Source organism: Rutilus rutilus (genome assembly GCF_951802725.1).
Source record: "Rutilus rutilus genome assembly, chromosome: 17".
Taxonomy (NCBI): domain Eukaryota; kingdom Metazoa; phylum Chordata; class Actinopteri; order Cypriniformes; family Leuciscidae; genus Rutilus; species Rutilus rutilus.
The window spans coordinates 35,541,060-35,560,074 of record NC_140230.1 but is presented as its reverse complement, the minus strand read 5'-3'; the positions used below and the strand labels follow the sequence as shown (position 1 = coordinate 35,560,074).

General features: G+C 37.8%; 1 protein-coding gene across 4 annotated transcripts in view; it reads right to left on the bottom strand.

The window, feature by feature from the left end:
- Positions 1-5,029: 5,029 nt before the first annotated feature.
- znf385d (zinc finger protein 385D) overlaps positions 5,030-19,015 on the bottom strand; it is a 74,782-nt gene continuing 60,796 nt past the window's right edge. The window contains exons 5-8 of one of the 4 annotated variants that reach the window (XM_084385479.1): positions 16,765-17,046; positions 12,583-12,764; positions 11,393-11,494; positions 5,030-6,645 (exon numbers count right to left, since the gene is read on the bottom strand). In XM_084385479.1, the coding sequence (XP_084241605.1) occupies positions 6,445-6,645; positions 11,393-11,494; positions 12,583-12,764; positions 16,765-17,046 (767 nt within the window). In that variant the 3' untranslated portion in view covers positions 5,030-6,444. The remainder of the gene's footprint in view (positions 6,646-11,392; positions 11,495-12,582; positions 12,765-16,764; positions 17,047-19,015) is intronic. The other 3 variants (XM_084385481.1, XM_084385480.1, XM_084385482.1) reach the window with 3 other exon arrangements.

The window sequence follows — 19,015 nt, the reverse complement described above, 5'->3', positions numbered from 1 at the left end:
CCCTCGCTGAGTTACTCTTAACTTTAGGACAGATTTTATAGTACTTGAACTTATTATCCGTATAACTCTTAAGGGTGCGCTGTGTACCAGTGATCGAGCATAATGCATCCAGACTAGAAAGAATATTAAAATAGGTATGTGCAAATGGACATTAATACAATTAGCAGCAAACGGCTCAATGACACCAACATTTTTTATTCTTTTTTATTTTATAAAGTGGTTGCCAGGTTGTCGCTATTTTTTCATTGATTGTTTAAGGGATTTGTTTAAGGGTTTTCATGCATTGTTCCATTCTGTTCTGTTTTCATGCATTGTTCCATTATGTTCATGCATTTTGTTCATGCATTTTCATGCGTTTTCATGCATTGCTCATGAACGTTTTCATGCATTGTTCCATTCTGTTCTGTTTTCATGCATTGTTCCATTCTGTTCATGCATTTTGTTCATGCATTTTCATGCGTTTTCATGCATTGTTCCATTCTGTTCTGTTTTCATGCATTGTTCTATTCTGTTCTGTTTTCATGCATTGTTCCATTATGTTCATGCATTTTCATGCATTGTTCCATTCTGTTCTGTTTTCATGCATTGTTCCATTCTGTTCTGTTTTCATGCATTGTTCCATTATGTTCATGCATTTTGTTCATGCATTTTGTTCATGCATTTTCATGCGTTTTCATGCATTGTTCCATTATGTTCATGCATTATGTTCATGCGTTTTCATGCATTGTTCCATTCTGTTCTGTTTTCATGCATTGTTCAATTCTGAATTAATGACTGATTAACTGATTAAGTGCATGAAATCGGAACAGACCTTGTGAAATTGGGAAAGTTTCTGAATTTGTGATGTGAATTTCAGAAATAATCATTCACGTTCATAGCATTATGAGCACAAGTCATAGGTCTAAATGCAATCCTAAGGACTAGAGGCTTGTTCAAATCCCAAAGTATAAGCAACAGTAATGGTGATACTTGACCACTGAATAATAAGAATGACCCTCTTCCAAGCTCACAGCCGCTGCTGCACATGTGAACTGACCTTGAGCCACTGTCATAAATTACTCTATTTTTCTTGCTTAAAAGCAGACTTCAGCTCCGTTATTAAGACCTGTAATTGGGCAGACAGGTACACCACTGATGTTATCCATCATCTCGAGTGCTTCAATGTTTCAAACAATGGCCAAAATCTAAGAGAGCCCTGTTGATATGAGCCATAAAATTGCAGGCAGAAGATGTGTTTTTCGCTCGATGCATCATGCCGTCTTCGCTCTTTCTCCGCACGGCTGCAGGGATGAAGACAGGCCCGGCGTACTTAGCAGGATCCGCTATAAACCTGCAGGAATGAAGAGAACTTGCTCCTCTTGGACTTGAATGCTAATTACTGCATTTGTCATGATCAGGAATCAAAGCGACGCACAGGCGACCGGAGCGCTTGAGTTTCCTCGCTCGTCCTCCGAGGATCGTCATGTTCCATTAGTCTTCTTTAGATCTCCCCGCAGGCACTTGAAGAGAAGTGCGAGGCTTCAAGTGCTGAGTAAAGTGTTATACGGTGTGCTGGGAGGGTATGAAAAATGGATTTTTGGAAATATATCCAGCACGTGAATGACGTCCCAACACACACTATGCCTTCTCAAAACATCTCGTCATTCAAATGCATTATGAACGCTTTCAAAATACCGTTAGCGGAGAAATGAAATTGCCATTTGAAACGAACATGGATCGAAATTACAACAACCACAACCGTTTTTAAAACCTTTTCAGAGAGTCAGACAGCGTTATTAAAGGAATAGATCACCAAGAAATTAACATTCTGCTATCTTTACTCATCCTTGCATTGATGAACCTCATTATTTTGTGAAACACAAATGTAAGTCTCAAAATTCTACATAGGCAACTGGCTTCTAAGGCTGCATCATAACCGAAATCAAACACATTTTTAACCTACATATGCATCATACAAATCGTGAAGTGCATGGGAGACCCAACTCACATTTGAGGGGAAATCATCAGTAGATAACTTAAATTTCAGTCTTTTCCTCACACAAAACCATTGCATGGCTTCAGAAGACTTTAAAGGGGTGGTATAATGCCCTTTTCACAAGATGTAAAATAAGTCTCTGATGTCCCCAGAGTGTGTGTGTGAAGTTTTAACTCAAAATACCACACAGATATTTTTATATAGCATGTTAAAATTGTCACTTTTTGAGAGTGAGCAAAAACACACCGTTTTTGTGTGTGTCCCTTTAAATGCAAATGAGCTGCTGCTCCCGGCACAGGGGGCGGAGCTTCAAGAGCTTGTGTTCTTTTACCTCACACACACATGCACTGAACATTTCAAAAACTTTTAGCCTTTTATGTTCAAACCGGAGTCAGACAATGATGGAGAGACTCGAGAAGAAGTGACAACGTGTAGAAGCAACAGGACATTTCTGAATGGTTAGTTGATGAATTTATGAAGCTGATGTGTAGTTATCTTCTAGTCATTGATTAGCATATTCTGTCTTGATAATCTATAAATCGTGTTCAGGGGGCGGGGTTTATGTAAATTCTAGGGTTGGTGATGTCACTAACCCGGGAGGAATGTGGTGTAGTCTCTACCAGCCGTTTGTTGTAGTCCTTAAAAAGCGATTTCTTTAAAAGCAAATATCTCCCTTTGCTTTGAGCTTTGAGCGTCGTAACTTTGCAGATGTTGTTTATGATCAAACAGCAACATTACACACTAACTAAAGTTAGAAAAGTCAAATCATAATCAACCACCCCTTTAACGTCATGTGGACTGCTATATAGTGCTTGCCATGCATAAGCTTTCAATATACTGTAAGTAAAAGAGCAGTTTGGAATGACAAGTTTTATTATGTTAAATGACGACAGAATTGTAAATCAGGAGAACGGATGCATTAACGTGAAGAAGTCAAAACCTTCAGTGATGCTCTAAAAAACACAACGAAATAAAAAAGCTGGATGATTGGAATCTGATTTGGCTCCATGTTGGGATAAAATACACCCTGTCTCCTGTCAGGGAACTGACCTTCCTCTGAAACAGAACACATCGACTCCTACATGCAGATGTTCACCATTATCGTTTGAGAGACAGCTTGACAAAGCCAAGCATTTCACTCTCCGCAAGCATTACTGTTTGTTCATCAGACCGCTGGACCGCCACACCTGTCGCTTTTCCACACGGATCAAGCCACAGCACGGATTTATGGAGGAAAGTTCAGGAGAAAGCCCGTCTTATGAGCTTTTGACAAATGTGACTCATACAAGAATGTCAGAAAGTGAAATTGATGGCAGCGGTATTTCACAACGCACACAGAACCTCCTGGAAACCAGCGCTTGTTTAAAAACAACGTTTATATTGGCTTTTAATAGGCACTTTTGTTTTGTTCTTAAAAGCGGTAAATTGTAGATTTGGTGATTAGTGACTGCGAGCATGACTCACTTTTACCGTCTCGTGGACCAAAACAAGCAAAGTCGAGATAATTTGTGTGCATGCATGTTTCTCTCTCAACAAAATCCATTAAAGCAATAGTTCACCCTCGAAATTATCAATCTGTCATACGTACTGACTCTCGGGTCATTGAAATGTCTGAGCTTTGTTTCTTCATTCCATCACTGTTGACGTTTAACGGCAAACGGCATTGGCTCTCAAGTGTCACATGCTTGCAAATTTGAAAATGCTTTGAATGTTCAACTTTTATGATACTTTTAAAGGGATACTTCACCTCTGGGAAGATGAATGTGTATTTAAAATAGGTCATTTAAGTAGAAGAAATGTGAAGAAATTTTTGAATTTGGAGCTTTCTAGACTGAGAAAAGCCAGAAAATGTATTTTTGGCTTATGTGGATGAAAGACAACAACTCCCAGAATGCACTTGCTTCGCTGCCTTAGGAGGCCACGCCTACCGGTAAGGGAGCGCAGTTTAAAACAACAAAGCTAGCCTACGTGATGAGTTTGCGAGGGATTTAGAGATAGCCCAAAATGTCGGGGATTCTGCTTTTGGGTTCTACAGTCGCCATTCATTCATCATGTTTACTGTGGCGAGCAGGACGAGGCTGACGGCCGCGGGAGAACAGCGCGAGGCCGGTGGCATGATTACTGAGACGCGCCGGGTCTCGCATCTCTCACGGAGGAGCGGGAATTTTTCTTAGCAATGGTAAAACGCACATCAACCGATCACTTTAGCGTTCATGTAAACACTACATTCAAATTCACCAATCGGAATGAATTCAGTTAGATTGAAACAAAAGGTGTGCATGTACACAAGGAATAGCGACCGCAGAAAGCAAAAGCTGAATCCCGGACATTTTGAACGATCTCGCCCGCCGGACAAGTCCGGGAAAAGGAGGATGGTTACTTACTCAGCTTTCTCCTACTATTCAGCTTTCTCCACAGAACAAGAGCCTGCTAGCTTAGCTTCCAAAGAAAGACGGCTGACACTGTGTACATTCTGTGAGTGAGATCCCACCCTGTATGGGCGGGCTGAAAACATGCGGAACAACGCCATCTACTGGCTGTAGTCTTTAGCCTCTGGCCAGAAAATCCTCCGATGACGCAAAATGACGATTTTTGCGTCATCGGAGGATTTTTTCCAGACAAAAAATACATAAATCTCTTGTCTCAGGGGGATATGAGGGTGGAAAGCATGGTAATTCGAAAATACTACAGGTTTTCTACTAATACAAAGCTTAATGCTAAATCCTGAAGTAACCCTTTAAGTTTGTTTGGCCATTTAAACTTGGTTTATCTGCTTCATATTTTTGTCGAAATTGTCGTACATTTTTTTCTTTCGTGAGTAAAAAGTTGCATAGAACAGCATTAATCTGAAACAGAAACGTCTGCAACATCGTAAATGTCTTTACTGTTCATTTTGATTAATGTAATGCATCCTTGCTAAATAAAAGTATTCATTTACATTTTTTTAAAGTTAGTGTGTGTGTGTGTGTGTGTGTGTGTGTGTGTGTGTGTGTGTGTGTGTGTGTGTGCACATGTCTGTTCTTAAGGAAATTAATTTTTTTTCACACAGTAAGTTAAGAAAGCAGGATTGTTTATTTGAAACTGTTTATCGGTTTTCACATTGCAAGAAGAGACAGACAAGCTTTGTGGCCCCAGTAGCTCATGTAATATTCATGAGATGTTTCCAGGGACGACTTCAGGTGATGGAGCCCGTTAACTCACCCCCACAAACACACACGCAAACACACTCCTACAAATTTACATATTCATCTGTTTTGCAAACATCTCACTATATGTCTTAACCTTGCTTTGACATGAATCAGCAGCATTTTACTTCGGAAATCACCAGCTTATTATTCCCCTACATTCTACTGTACACACACACACACACACACACACACACACACACACACACACACACACACACACGCACACACACACGCACGCACACACAGGTACAACAGGGCTTAATTTGCATTGGGAAAAGCTGGATCTGGATTCTCTGGGATCGGACTGTGATATATTTTAGTACCAGTGACCATGTTTTGGAGAGTCTTTAAAGTGTGAAATGGACTTTTTCTGTTTTTGACGTCGGCAGCCAATCAGAATTAACATGACATCGTTTTCCTAGCACGATCAGTCACATGGTTATTTACAGCTCAGGTGATTGGCTAAAACTTCTAAAGTTCTGAAGTCCAAAACCTAAAGCTAAATCCATCACCAGTTTCTTATTCTGTGATTTCTTAATAGACCCTTTCCGGTTTCTTTTATACATTTTTAAGCAACTTGATATACATTTATCATAACATTATACTTTGTTATATTACCTTGGCATTAAACGACTGGTTAGTAAACTGGTTAATTAGTAAACACAACTAATTTGACTTCTTTCTCTCTTCTGACCAGCGTAATCAAACTCTTGCTATTCTTTTCCCCTCTTTTATTTAGTCGCAGATACACTATCATGGATGCTATTGGAGCAAATAAGAACATAGAAATGATACTTTCCGTTGTACTTTTATAATCCTGGAAATGTGACAAATGAAGCCCTGCTGACCCGGTTACAGTAAAACAACAGCTGGAACAGGAGGAGATCTAGTCATTAAAAGCACTGAAATCAACAACAGAAAGGCTTAAAGTGCAAAACAGCAGAGAAATACAACTTTTCATTCCCCCCTATAATAAACATCTATACGTTCCCAAACTCACCTTAAATTTACATATCAGTCTTGTACTTGCAAGCGATGATGATGCGATGATGATGATGATGATGATGATGATGATGATGAATTATCATCAAAAATCAAATCTTCACCGGTACATTTATAGCTTAACGTCAGTGTGTCATATGTAAATGACGATGCATAGTTACCTGGTTTGTTTTGTTTTTTAAATTATTGCGATACTGCGCGTTAGATCCGGGCTAACCCAGTGTGAGGTCATGGGGGAGGGGTTAATGATCAGATCCTCCAAAGGTCAGAGTTCAAAGGTCAGTAAGGGGCAAACAGCACAGGTGTGTGCGCAGTCCTGATTGGCCCCGGAGCAGGGCGGAGCAGGTGAGTCTGAAAGAGGGCGGGGTTAAGGGAAGGAAAGGCGGAGCTTATGGCGGCGGCAACGGTTGCCAGGTGAGACGGCATTAATCTGGTGCTCAGCGGCGGGCAGAGATCTTTACCGACTGACATCTTCACCTGCTGGAGAGAGAATCTGTAATTAGATATTATACACTACCGGTCAAAAGCTTCCAATCCATTATAATCCATTATTATTGGTGCTCGATTATTAATTCAATCACATTTATTTGTATAGCGCTTTTCACAATACATATTGTTTCAACGCAGCTTTACAGAAAATGCATGAGTCTAGAGTATACATATATAAGCTCCTTCAGTATTATCAGCAGCTATCTCGTTTCTCAGGAGCTGATTACCCTCCTCCCTCCCCAGCTCCTCCTCCTTACAAAATTGAATTAATGATATCTGCAATACTTTCATATTGGTTCACTGTGTCCTAACCAGACGCGATACGATAAGATTCCAGCGACAAGTAATTTGTCTGTCTACACTAGACACGACGCGACTGCGAGATGCGTCAAAATCAATCAAAACCCACAGCCAATCAGAACAGCGTGTAGGCGGAGTCAGCCAATCAGAACAGCGTGTGGGTGGAGTCAGCCAATCAGAACAGCGTGTGGGTGGAGTCTCGCGGCGAGTGCGCGGCACCAGAGAGTAATCTCGACGGCACTCGCAAGAAAATGGATAAGTAGCCGCATAATCAAATTCACAAATATTACACAATTTAAACATTATTAAAAATACATAGGCTACTGAGTTACTAAAACAATCTTTGTCACAGAATACACTTGTTTGTTCACAGTTTGAACGTTCTTGTTTCCATTTGTTTCATTTCAAGGGGTTACATATTAACATGCCTAAGACTTTTGCACAGTACTGTATTTCCCAAAAAAAAAAAAAGTGTCTTACATTCAGAACAATACGGTAATGTTGTGTGTAATAAGTGGCTCTATAATTAATTTAATTGTATACATGTATTAATTTTTTCTCTGTTCTGAATAGGCCTACTATTAGATTTATTTGATTTGGAGTGAGAGGAAGTTAACTACGCGTTTACAGTGTTTAGAGTTTGTTAATGTTTCATTTTATTCACCAATATTTTACATTATTTCTGAATCTAATAATAAAATGCGACTTATCTGCGTTTTTTTTGTGTGTTTTTTTCTCTCAACAACGCAAGTTTGACCAAGTTCGACTTACAGGTTTGACTAATTTTGGGGGAAAATCCATTACTCTCAACCACATTAACTTTGGGTTTAATCACTGTTATAATTATGAAGGGGGTCCTTGGAAAATGTAAGGGATCCCCGAATCCAAAAACCTCTGATCTAAGCGATAGTTCACTATGTTGATGTTGTTCCAAACTCGTGTGCGGTTGTTCTTCTCATTTCAGTACAACAGATCACAGTGACCACAAGCGCCACAACAGTAGTAGAGTAATACACAAGCCATGTGACAGATCTGTGTGAGCAAGAGAATCTTTGAAATATCATTTGTTCACGTTGAGCATAACAGATGCCGCTGCTGCATTAAACAAATTGGAAAAACAAAACAGCATATGGGTTTGGAACGACATGAGGGCGAGTAAACAATGACAACATTTCCACTTTTGGGTGAACTATAACTTTAATAAATGGCCTTGATGTGTACAATCCATCAGGACGTGTTATTCGAAAGGGAACATTTGTTTTGATAATCGCTCATCAAAATGTAATGACTTCCTCTCTGAAACGTCTAATTCTGCTGACGTTCTCCAGTCAAACAAGACAATATTAATCACTACCGTTCAGCAAAATTCAGAATAAATATTAAACTGTTGTCTTGTCAAATTTAGCATATCAGAATGATTTCTGAAGGATCATGTGACACTGAAGACTGGAGTAACGATGCAGAGAATTCTGCTTTTTTTACATTTTAAATATATATTTAAATAGAAAAGTTATTTTAAATTGTAGTAATATTTCACAATATTACTGTTTTTATTTGATCAAATGAAAAAATGCCTCGGTGAGCAGAAGTGACTCGTTTCTGACCCCAAACTTTTGAATGCTAGGTTATATTATATTGCAATATTATATATTTTAAAATGATTTATTATACTAAAAAATAATTTTAACCACCATCACACTATCCAAACATCTTCAATATTTCGCACTGAACAATTTCCCAACCTGTTTCACTCAGAAATGTGCCACATTACCCACGTTAAATGTGTTTCGTCTTTATTAAACATGGCATCGATCCATCATGCAACACCTGGTTATGAAACTGTCTGGACTGACACTATTAAAGCTGAAGTAATATTTGCATCAGCAGCAGCACAAAACACAACGGCCTTCATTGTCTGGCCACTGCCATTGAGATGAATGGAAATGCTAACAAATATGAGCAAATTTTACTCTCTACTCGACTGCATTTTTTAAAAATAATTATATGTACTGTTTACTCCAATACATTTGTGATGAGTAATGATTGTTACAATTTGCACGGCACCTAATTTTTCACCCACAGTGCACTGAAGCTTCGATATCTTGTGTGTTTAGCCCTTACTCACCCAAATCTACTTTCTGAAAATATAAATGCATTAGCAGGTGTTAACCGCAGGTGTTTATCTATGAGGCAGAAATTGAATTAAAACATTATTATATGGCAGTGGCTATTAGCAAATAGCAGTGAAAATAGCAACTAGATTCTATTCACTCTATAGCAGTATTTTTTGTGCAATAAATAGTTGTTAGATGCTATTTATACTGATAAATAGTGGCAAGATGCTATTTGCACCTCAGTGTTGTTGTACATTAAATGGTGTGCAATAATAACATTGAGTGTAAATTATTATATTATTTAAAATTATTAAATGTATGCCACCGTATTGGGACAATAAGGCACCAACACCTAACCCATAAACACGTTATTATTAAACACACGTTAGACACTTTATTTCCACTTTTCGAATATTTTATTAATTTTCTTTAAATGCCTTTCTGATCTGATATGTATGGAAGCTTGTTTCCGCCACTGAATAATAAATAAATAATAATAATTGCGACTTTTTATCTCACAATTCTGACTTTTTTTCTCACAATTGCGATATATAAAGTCAGATTACGAATTGTGAAAAAAAGTCAAAATTCTGACTTGATATATCGCAATTGTGAGAAAAAAAGTAAGAATTGTGAGATAAAAAGTCGCAATTATTATTAGAGAAATAAAGTCGCAATTGCGAGATATAAAGTCGCAATTCTGAGAAATAAAGTCGCAATTGCGTGTTATAAAGTCAGAATTGCATGATATAAAGTCGCAATTGCGTGTTATAAAGACGCAATTGCGTGTTATAAAGTCAGAATTGTGAGATATAAACTCGCAATTATGTGTTATAAAGTCAGAATTGCGTGATTTAAAGTCGCAATTGCGAGAAAAAAAGTCAGAATTCTGACTTTATTTCACGCAATTGCGACTTTATTTCACGCAATTCTGACTTTATATCTCGCAATTCCGACTTTATATGACACAATTGCGACTTTATTTCACGCAATTCTGACTTTATATCTCGCAATTCCGACTTTATATCACACAATTGCAACTTTATTTCACGCAATTCTGACTTTATATCTCGCAATTCTGACTTTATTTCTCAGAATTGCGAGATATAAAGTCAGAATTGCGTGAAATAAAGTTGCAATTGTGTGATATAAAGTCGGAATTGCGAGATATAAAGTCAGAATTGCGTGAAATAAAGTCGCAATTGTGTCATATAAAGTCGCAATTATCTTTTAAAATGTTTTATTCTGAGGCGGAAACAAGCCTCCATAGATATGTGATGGGAAAAGAGAGTAGAGAGAGTTCGTCAAAAATGTGGATTCGAATGTGGATGCGTCAAAACTTTATGCCACGTGCATTATTGCTACTGGTGACGATCTTTTGTCTGGCCCAATCAGACGTCAGTGGGCGGAGTTAATGTAAATAGCCTAGGCTTAGTGTGAATAGACACTCAGTTATTAAATGTATCTGTTATATTGGTTTATCAGTGGGCTTTTTGAGCACTTAACTGAGACTTAAGTGTTTGCAGGCGCTTAATAGGCTGTTGTGTCTAAGAGGTGTTTAGTTTTATTTTGATTTTAGAAAATAAATGTGATTGCTCTCCTCATGAATAAGCTGTTTCTTGTTTTTCACTGGCATTGAGAACTAGTGCATCTTTGAGCCTACGTTCAGTATGAGTGAAATGCTTAAGTAGCCTACTGTTAAAATCAGATACTCAAGACTCAAGTGGTGTTTGGAATTGGTGATTTGCATGTAATGGAGTCATTTTCGCAGTAAGGCATCTCTACTTGACTTCCCTGTGGTGAAAATCCAGCTTTTAATGTTGTTTATGTGTCTATGTGGTGTTTTTAATACGCTTTAAGACAAAGCATGTGTAAATTCATAAGTCGACACCATTGCTGAGTATTTTCTCCTTAAAACTGCAGTGAACCAAAGACAGTCTCAAAAACACGCTTTGAAATCGCTGGTGTTTCTGACGTCACAAACTACCTTGTAACCAATCAGATCAACGTGTGATCGTCAACCAGTGGATCTCTGAGCTGAGCGAGTGAGTGGAGGCGGGGCTCATTTGCATATTCATAGAACCGCGCATACTAAATGAGGCAAGGGTGTCGAGTTACATTCAAGTCATTTTAAGGCATGAAGACATCTTTTAAGGAATACAACATAAACAACATAAATATGTAATTTTGGTGATCAAAGATGAGTTTTAAGGGATAAAATGATTGACTACAGGGGGTTTTCAGGTACTCTACACCTCTGGGCCGCTCAAACAAACGGATTGCAGCTGTATTCACTGCGCCTGTGGTAGAAAGCATGAACCTACGGGCTGTTTGGCGGGTCCTCTTTGGGTTTTGGTGTACGGACTGAACTTGGGTTTGGCTGGTTTCCCCGCAGCTCTGTCTTTATGGCGTCTGCTGCTGATGTGCTGATGATCAAAACACAGAGAGTGACACAGATGTGATGAGTGTCTGACAACACTTAAAGTTATGTAACTTTTCAGATCAAATTAAAACACCATTTTCACTGCAGATTTTTGAATGAATGAAACAAAAAAATTCTCTATCGGTTTTTTTTTTCTGTGCAAAACAACTCATCAACCAACGAGATACAAGACTTTGAGTATCACTAGCAGTAGACAGCTATTATTTATTTTTTTATAAATTTTTACCCACCAACCATAAAATATTTAACATTATTAATAAAAAATTAAACCAACCACCCATACATTATTTAAAACAAAACAAAAAAAGTATATATATACTTTATAATTATAATTATAATATATATATCATTCAAAAGTTTGCGATCTGTCAAATTTTTTATGTTTTTAAAAGAAGTCTCTTCTGCTCACGAAGGCTCCATTTAATTTGATTTAAAAAAAGAATATTGTAAAAAAAAAAATATTATAATTTAAAATAACTGCTTTCTATTTTAATATATTTTAAAGCGTATTTTATTCCTGTGTTCAAAGCTGAATGTTCAGCATCATTACTCCAGTCTTCAGTGTCACATGATCCTTCACAAATCATTCTAATATGATGATTTGATGCTCAAGAAACATTTATTATTATTAGTTTCAGGATTCTTTGATGAATAGAAAGTTCAAAAGAACAGCATTTATTTGAAATAGAGAGCTTTTGTAACATTATGGACTAATGTTCAAAAATTTGGGGTAAGTATTTGGGGGGGGGGGGGGGGTAAAATAAATTAATACTTTTATTCAGCAAGGATGCATTAAATTGATAAAAAGTTACAGTAAAGACATTTAAAATGTAAAAAAAAAAGGGTACAAAACAGTTTTCAACATTGATAAAAGTTAAACCATCATATTAGAGTGATTTCTGAAGGATCATGTGACACTGAATTTTAAATTGGAATAATATTTAACAATATTACTTTTTTTTTTTCTTTTTTTTTTAATCAAATAAATGCAGCCTTGGTGAGCATAAGAGACTTTTTTTAAAAAGAGACGTTTGAACAGCAGTGTGTGTGTATGCATGGACGCAGCATCACCTGTTTTAGTTGCGTCTCTGAATTGACGCGCACGTCGCAGGTTTCACAGTGAAATGTCTTGTTCTGCAGGCCTGTGTCTGCTTTAGTGGGAGTAGCCAGTTTGCTCTTCAGCCCAGTCCTCGGGAAGGATTTGATGGAGCCGATCCCGCTCCGGGCCTCCAGCATGGTTTTGTGTTTGGTGCCTGAGGAACAAAACATGGCAGGTTCAGAACATTCATCATCTTAATGATACAGCGCCAGCCGGAGAGAAAACACGAGCGTGAGGGCTGGACGGCTCTGTCCTGATGATGCAGCTCATTTCCATGTTGTGTTTTTGTGGAAAACACTGTTGAGTAGTTTATGTCTATTAGTGAATGCATGTTTCTCGTCGCTCTTAAAAACCTTTTAAACTAAATAGTCCAGTCATTTTATAGAAAAAAGGTTGAACAGATTGCAACAGGACATATTGAGGATACAAAATCAGTTGAGTTTGCTTCTGAGTAAGGAAAAAAAAAGCCCAGAAGAATCCCATTAGGGGAAAGTTTCGAAAAATACCCAAATATAGCCTATTCATACGCCTGTTCATTATTTTTGTCACGTGAATAGGGTACAAATTTTAACCTTTAGATATCACCATGAAAATTACTGAGTTGATTACTTGCATCAAGACAAACAAAAAATGTATTACAAGTTTTTTTGAAATTGCTTGTTAACATGGACAAACGGTGCATAATCTAATTACGTATGTGCTAATTTGCATAAATACCACAACAGATCTAAACATTGGGTCTAGCCGGGTGAAAATGTCTTGTTGAATCTTGTTGACACATAACAGTAAAATACTTAATGTTAATGTCTGATTGGAACCCATTTAGGCTACTCATGAGCATTAATACATAGAGGCAGGAAGAAGTACTTTAGAAACCAGCCTTTATTAATTATTATTGCAGAGATGGGGTTTGGGGCTGGGTCCGTGGGACTGTTTCTGGGGGACGAGTCTGAGGGAAGAACTGGAGACAATGGTAAGGAGAATGCAGGAGACAAAAGGTAGTCAAAATAAAAAGTGAATCCCCAGAAACAGTCCCACCAAACCCCATCTCTGCAATAATAATTAATAAAGGCTGGTTTCTAAAGTACTTCTTCCTGCCTCTATGTATTAATGCTCATCGGTTGCCTAAATGGGTTCCAATCAGACATTAACATTAAGTATTTTACTGTTATGTGTCAACAAGATTCAACAAGACATTTTCACCCGGCTAGACCCAATGTTTAGATCTGTTGTGGTGTTTATGCAAATTAGCACATACGTAATTAGATTATGCACCGTTTGTCCATGTTAACAAGCAATTTCAAAAAAACTTGTAATACATTTTTTGTTTGTCTTGATGCAAGTAATCAACTCCGTAATTTTCATGGTGATATCTAAAGGTTAAAATTTGTACCCTATTCACGTGAGAAGAAGAATGAATAGGCGTATGAATAGGCTATATTTGGGTATTTTTCGAAACTTTCCCCTAATGGGATTCTTCTGGGCTTTTTTCTTCCTTACTCAGGACATATTGAGGATACAAAATCAGTTGAGTTTGCTTCTGTTGCAATTTGTTCAAGGTCTAAAAGGCGTTTGCATTAGTACTTGAAATTAGATTATTATGCACATGTACTTATTTCTGTACAAAACTATTAAGTTTAACTGAAAAAAGATTAAAATAGATCCACTGGATGAAATAATGAAGAAAAAGCAGCCGCTGTGACCGCCGGCTTTGGTTTCAGAAGAATTTTTATGATTCATTTTCTCCATAAGCATGTTTTAAAAAAAAATCTTTCAAAAGTTCCAAACCATGAACCAAATAAAGCTGCTCCACATCACAACATTTATCTGGAACAAGAAGTGCTTTGGAACGAGAGAAATAGGTAGTTGTGGTGGCGGGGTCTTATTTTCTGTGAACACCATGACTTAAAGTTTGAGGTCAGTAAGAGGTTTTAATGCTTTTGAAAGAAGTCTCTTATGTTCTCTTATTTATTTCATCAAAAATACAGTAAAATTCTGAAATATTATGTTTTCTATGTTTCTATAATTTATTCCTGTGATCAAAGCTGAATGTTCAGCATCATTACTCCAGTCTTCAGTGTCACATGATCCTTCACAAATCGTTCTAATATGATGCTCAAGAAACATTTATGATTATTATCAATGTTGAAAACTGCTTCATATTTTTGTAAAACCGTGACTTTTTTGTTGTTTTTTTTGGATTCTTTGATGAATAGAAAGTTCAAAAGAATAGCATTTATTTGAAATATCTATCAGTATGAAATATTAATCTTTTGTAACATTAGACTGTTTACTGTCACTTTTGATCAATTTAATGCATCCTTGCTGAATAAAAGTATTAATTTCTTGCTAAATATAAATCTTTCTGACCACAACCTTTTGAACAATATCCTAATGTTAGCGAACACAACCTAATTAGCCTGAGAAATGCCCCCACAACCCAACTAGCCAAACGCAGGAATTTGCTTAGGATTGTGGGTAATGTAGTTCTTTAGTAGTACTTTAATTCGTTTTTTAAAAACTACACTTTCTCTTTGAGTTTCAGTTAAAGTGATAACAAGAAGCTGTTTGTTACAGTCATTTGGATTTCTTACCATGATACAAGTCACTGTAACCTTGAGTGACATTGCTTTCATAAAACCGAAGCAACAACAAAATACTAAAATATATAAAACAAATGCATTTAAATTACTTCTGAAACTCTTCTGTATGTCGTCGCTGTCGGACGAAAACCTCGTATCTCTAAAACCGCTACTTTTTAGGAAATGGATAAAACACTGTATTTTTAAATGATTAAACACTGCGTCGTCAAAGTTGATATTGTGGCTTTATATATGGTCAGACACTTGTATGCGTCATTATATTATTAACATTTAACCAAAATCAAGCTCAGATAATTGGACATTTGTGTTTTGTCTGTCGCTGGAACGGATCTGTGGCAGTAAGTGCATCACATTACGCTTTCATCAACTTCATTTGGCCAAAATCTCATGTTATTAAAGATGAAGTGATTCGCACAGGCTATTTAAGACAAGACTGGCTATGACTCAACGACACGTTTAACTAAGACACTCTTCTCCGCTCCTCAAATACATAAAACATTAGCCTTTATATATATCTATCTCTTGAGTAAAGAAAACACTGCACTTAAACAGCCAGTTTATTTACCCTTGCATTGCAAACAAGCAGAGACGTGTGCACTTCATTCACTATAGAGGTGGGTGGAGTTATGAGGTTTGACTGACAGTTTGAGGAGCCAATGGAATTACGAGGTTACCAATGAAACTTGGTCAGAATCACCTGTTTCGTGTTATCGAGAGCCAGGTGAGCCAGGCGTTCTCTGTTCTTCCTATAGCTGCCCTACCAGTTTACTGTATTGGTATTTGTCTTTATTTGTTAATATGTTTTGGTAAACATTCTGTGTGAATTGTATTGTTTTCTGGTTCTATTTTTCTTATGTTATTGAAGTAAATGAAGACGTGGATTATTGGAGTCTTGAATATGGCATCAAGTCTCTGTGACTCTTTTATATGTTCGCTCCGTACCCATTATTCGTTTTATTCAAATTAACGAGCTATATGTGACCCTGGATCACGTCACCAGTCTCGAGTCGCACGGGTATCTCTGTGGCAATAGCCAACAATACATTGTAAGGGTCAAAATGATCGATTTTTCTTTTATGCCAAAAATCATTAGGATATTAAGTAAAGATCATGTTCCATGAAGATATTTTGTAAGTTTCCTTCCGTAAATATATAAAACATGTATTTGTGTGAGTGAATGCAGCACAATCGTGAACATAAATGAATAACTTTAAAGGAGATTTTCTCAATGTTTAGATTTTTTTGCACCCTCAGATTCCAGATTTTCAATAGTTGTATCTCGACCAAATATTGTCCTATCCTAACAAACCACACATCAATGGAAAGCTTATTTATTCAGTTTTCAGGTGATGTATACATCTCAATTTCAAAAAAATTACCCATGTGACTGGTTTTGTGGTCCAGGGTCACATATTTGGTAACAGTCCCCTTCTCGAAGTGCCCTTCATGGGCGCAGAAACGCAGTTTAAATGTCTCCCTGTGTCTGAGGAAGAACTGATCTGGCTTTACTCTTGGTGTTCTCGATGCGAATCGCTCGGAGAAGCTGCTCACCGGTGTTGTGCGCGTCGAGTTGTGACGCCGAGTTGACGGCCACCTTGCAGAGAGAACAGTAGAGCAGACGCAGGGCTTTCTCCTCCTCCGTCTCTGGACTCGCCCCGGTGCCGTTCTCCTCCGGCTCAGGCGGGCTGGGTGTGATGGAGAGACCGTCCTCTCCTCCTGACACCGAGGAAGACTCCGGCTCTGAGGGGTCGACGCTGGGGCCGGTCAGCGGGGCAGAAGAGGGCGATGAAGGGGACACAGGTGCAGGACTTCCACCTGTAAAGCACAAATCACCTGAGTGTTTCAATGCTTTACAGTTTATACAGTGGCAGGTCTTGTTTTAAAGTCCCTCTGTGGTGAAAATCAAGCTGTTCATATGTCTATGTGGTGTTTTTAATACACTTTAAGACAAAGCATGTGTAAGTTCATAAGTCGACACCATTGCTGAGTATTTCCTCCTTAAAACTGCAGTGAACCAAAGACAGTCTCAAAAACACGCTTTGAAATCGCTGGTGTTTCTGACGTCACAAACTACCTTGTAACCAATCAGATCAACGTGTGATCGTCAACCAGTGGATCTCTGAGCTGAGTGAGTGAGTGGAGGCGGGGCTCATTTGCATATTCATAGAACCGCGAATACTAAATGAGGCAAGGGTGTCGAGTTACAGTCAAGCTGTTTTAAGGAAAAAACTTTTAAATATGTCATTTTGGTGATCAAAGATGAGTTTTAAGGGATACAATTATTGACTACAGGGGGACTTTAAGTTTTACATTTTTACTGTTTTTGTTGAGTCTTTTGATTTGGACTCAAGTGTTTCATAATATATATATTTATATATATATATATAAATTCTGTTTGTAGCTTTTCTCTTTTAACACTGTATACCAGCCAACTTCAACACAGGGTACAAACACACAACATAACATTTATTAACATAACAATCATTAATTAAGTAAAAAAAGTTTATTTTTTTTAACCCAAGACATTAATTTGTAATTTTTTGTCTATTCAATATTTTTATCTGCAACAGTAATATGTATATATAAATTCATATTACAAGCAAATAAATAAATTCGAACTCATCGTTATGATGATTAGATTTGCATTCATCAAGCTTCAAATATGAATAGAATATTAATTAAATTTGTACCATTTTAGTATTTCATCTAAAATAAATATCTGCTAAACAAACAAACAAACAAACAAACACGTTTTCTCAAACTGAAGCGCATTGCACTGAATGCTATTGAGGAGCAAATGCAAATCAGATTTCTCTAATTATACACACATGATATTGTCTACTGGGTGGACGAGTTTTGGATTGTGTTTCGGATGAATAAGCAGCAGACGCACAAACACAAACACTGATGACGCTGATGACCTGTCGACCTCTAAAGGCTCCTTCGTTTGCTCCTGCCATTGTTAATAATACACGAGCACATTAATGCATCAGACGGCACTCTCTCTCTCTCCGAGTTTCCCCTCCACTGTTGAATTTGAAGACTTCCTTTATTTATGCTGGAAAATAACTGTGTCAAATCGTGAGATCGATGGCGCCACGCGCCAATATTACCTAATGCGGTCGACGTGGAAATTAATTGTACAGAATAAGATAAAGTGCTGCTGATTTTCCCCAGATGAGCTCTGGCTTTGGCAGGGCGCTCAGATCGATGTCTGAGGGGTCTGAACTCTTTGTACAGTAATAACACCGAGGCTCTCTTCATTTCAGACCCCGGGGACTCAATCGATACTGAATTATGTCGTTCTATTTCGGTGACCCGTTAAGTAGAGTCTCTTATTTTTCCCAGAGCTCCTCTTTGGACTGATGTAAAAGAACAGAGGAAGGGACGCAGGAGCTGAGATCAATTAGTCTTGCACATATAGTTTTGTTGTGTAAGTGATGGACCCAGAGTCCTTCCTCCATGTTGAAAGGCTCACCGGCTGGCTAAAGGAGATTAGCTTGTTGAAAGCTGTGGACTGGCAAAATTAGGCATTTCTCTCCCAGCAGAGAAGCATCGTGGACCGTGACGGCTTCGGCACCGAGAACTTCATTTACACTCCAGTTTCTATCAAATCTGCAGCAGCGGCGACACGAACACTTCAGTCGCCTGTAAGTAAGAGCCGTGGACAAAACAAGCCCAAAAGAGCTCGTCTCAAAGCTCTACGGATGAGCGTTTGGGCAGAAAAAACACAACCCAGTCATAACAGCTGATGTCAACCAGTAACACAAGTAACTATGTTATAACATGTGTAACATAGGAA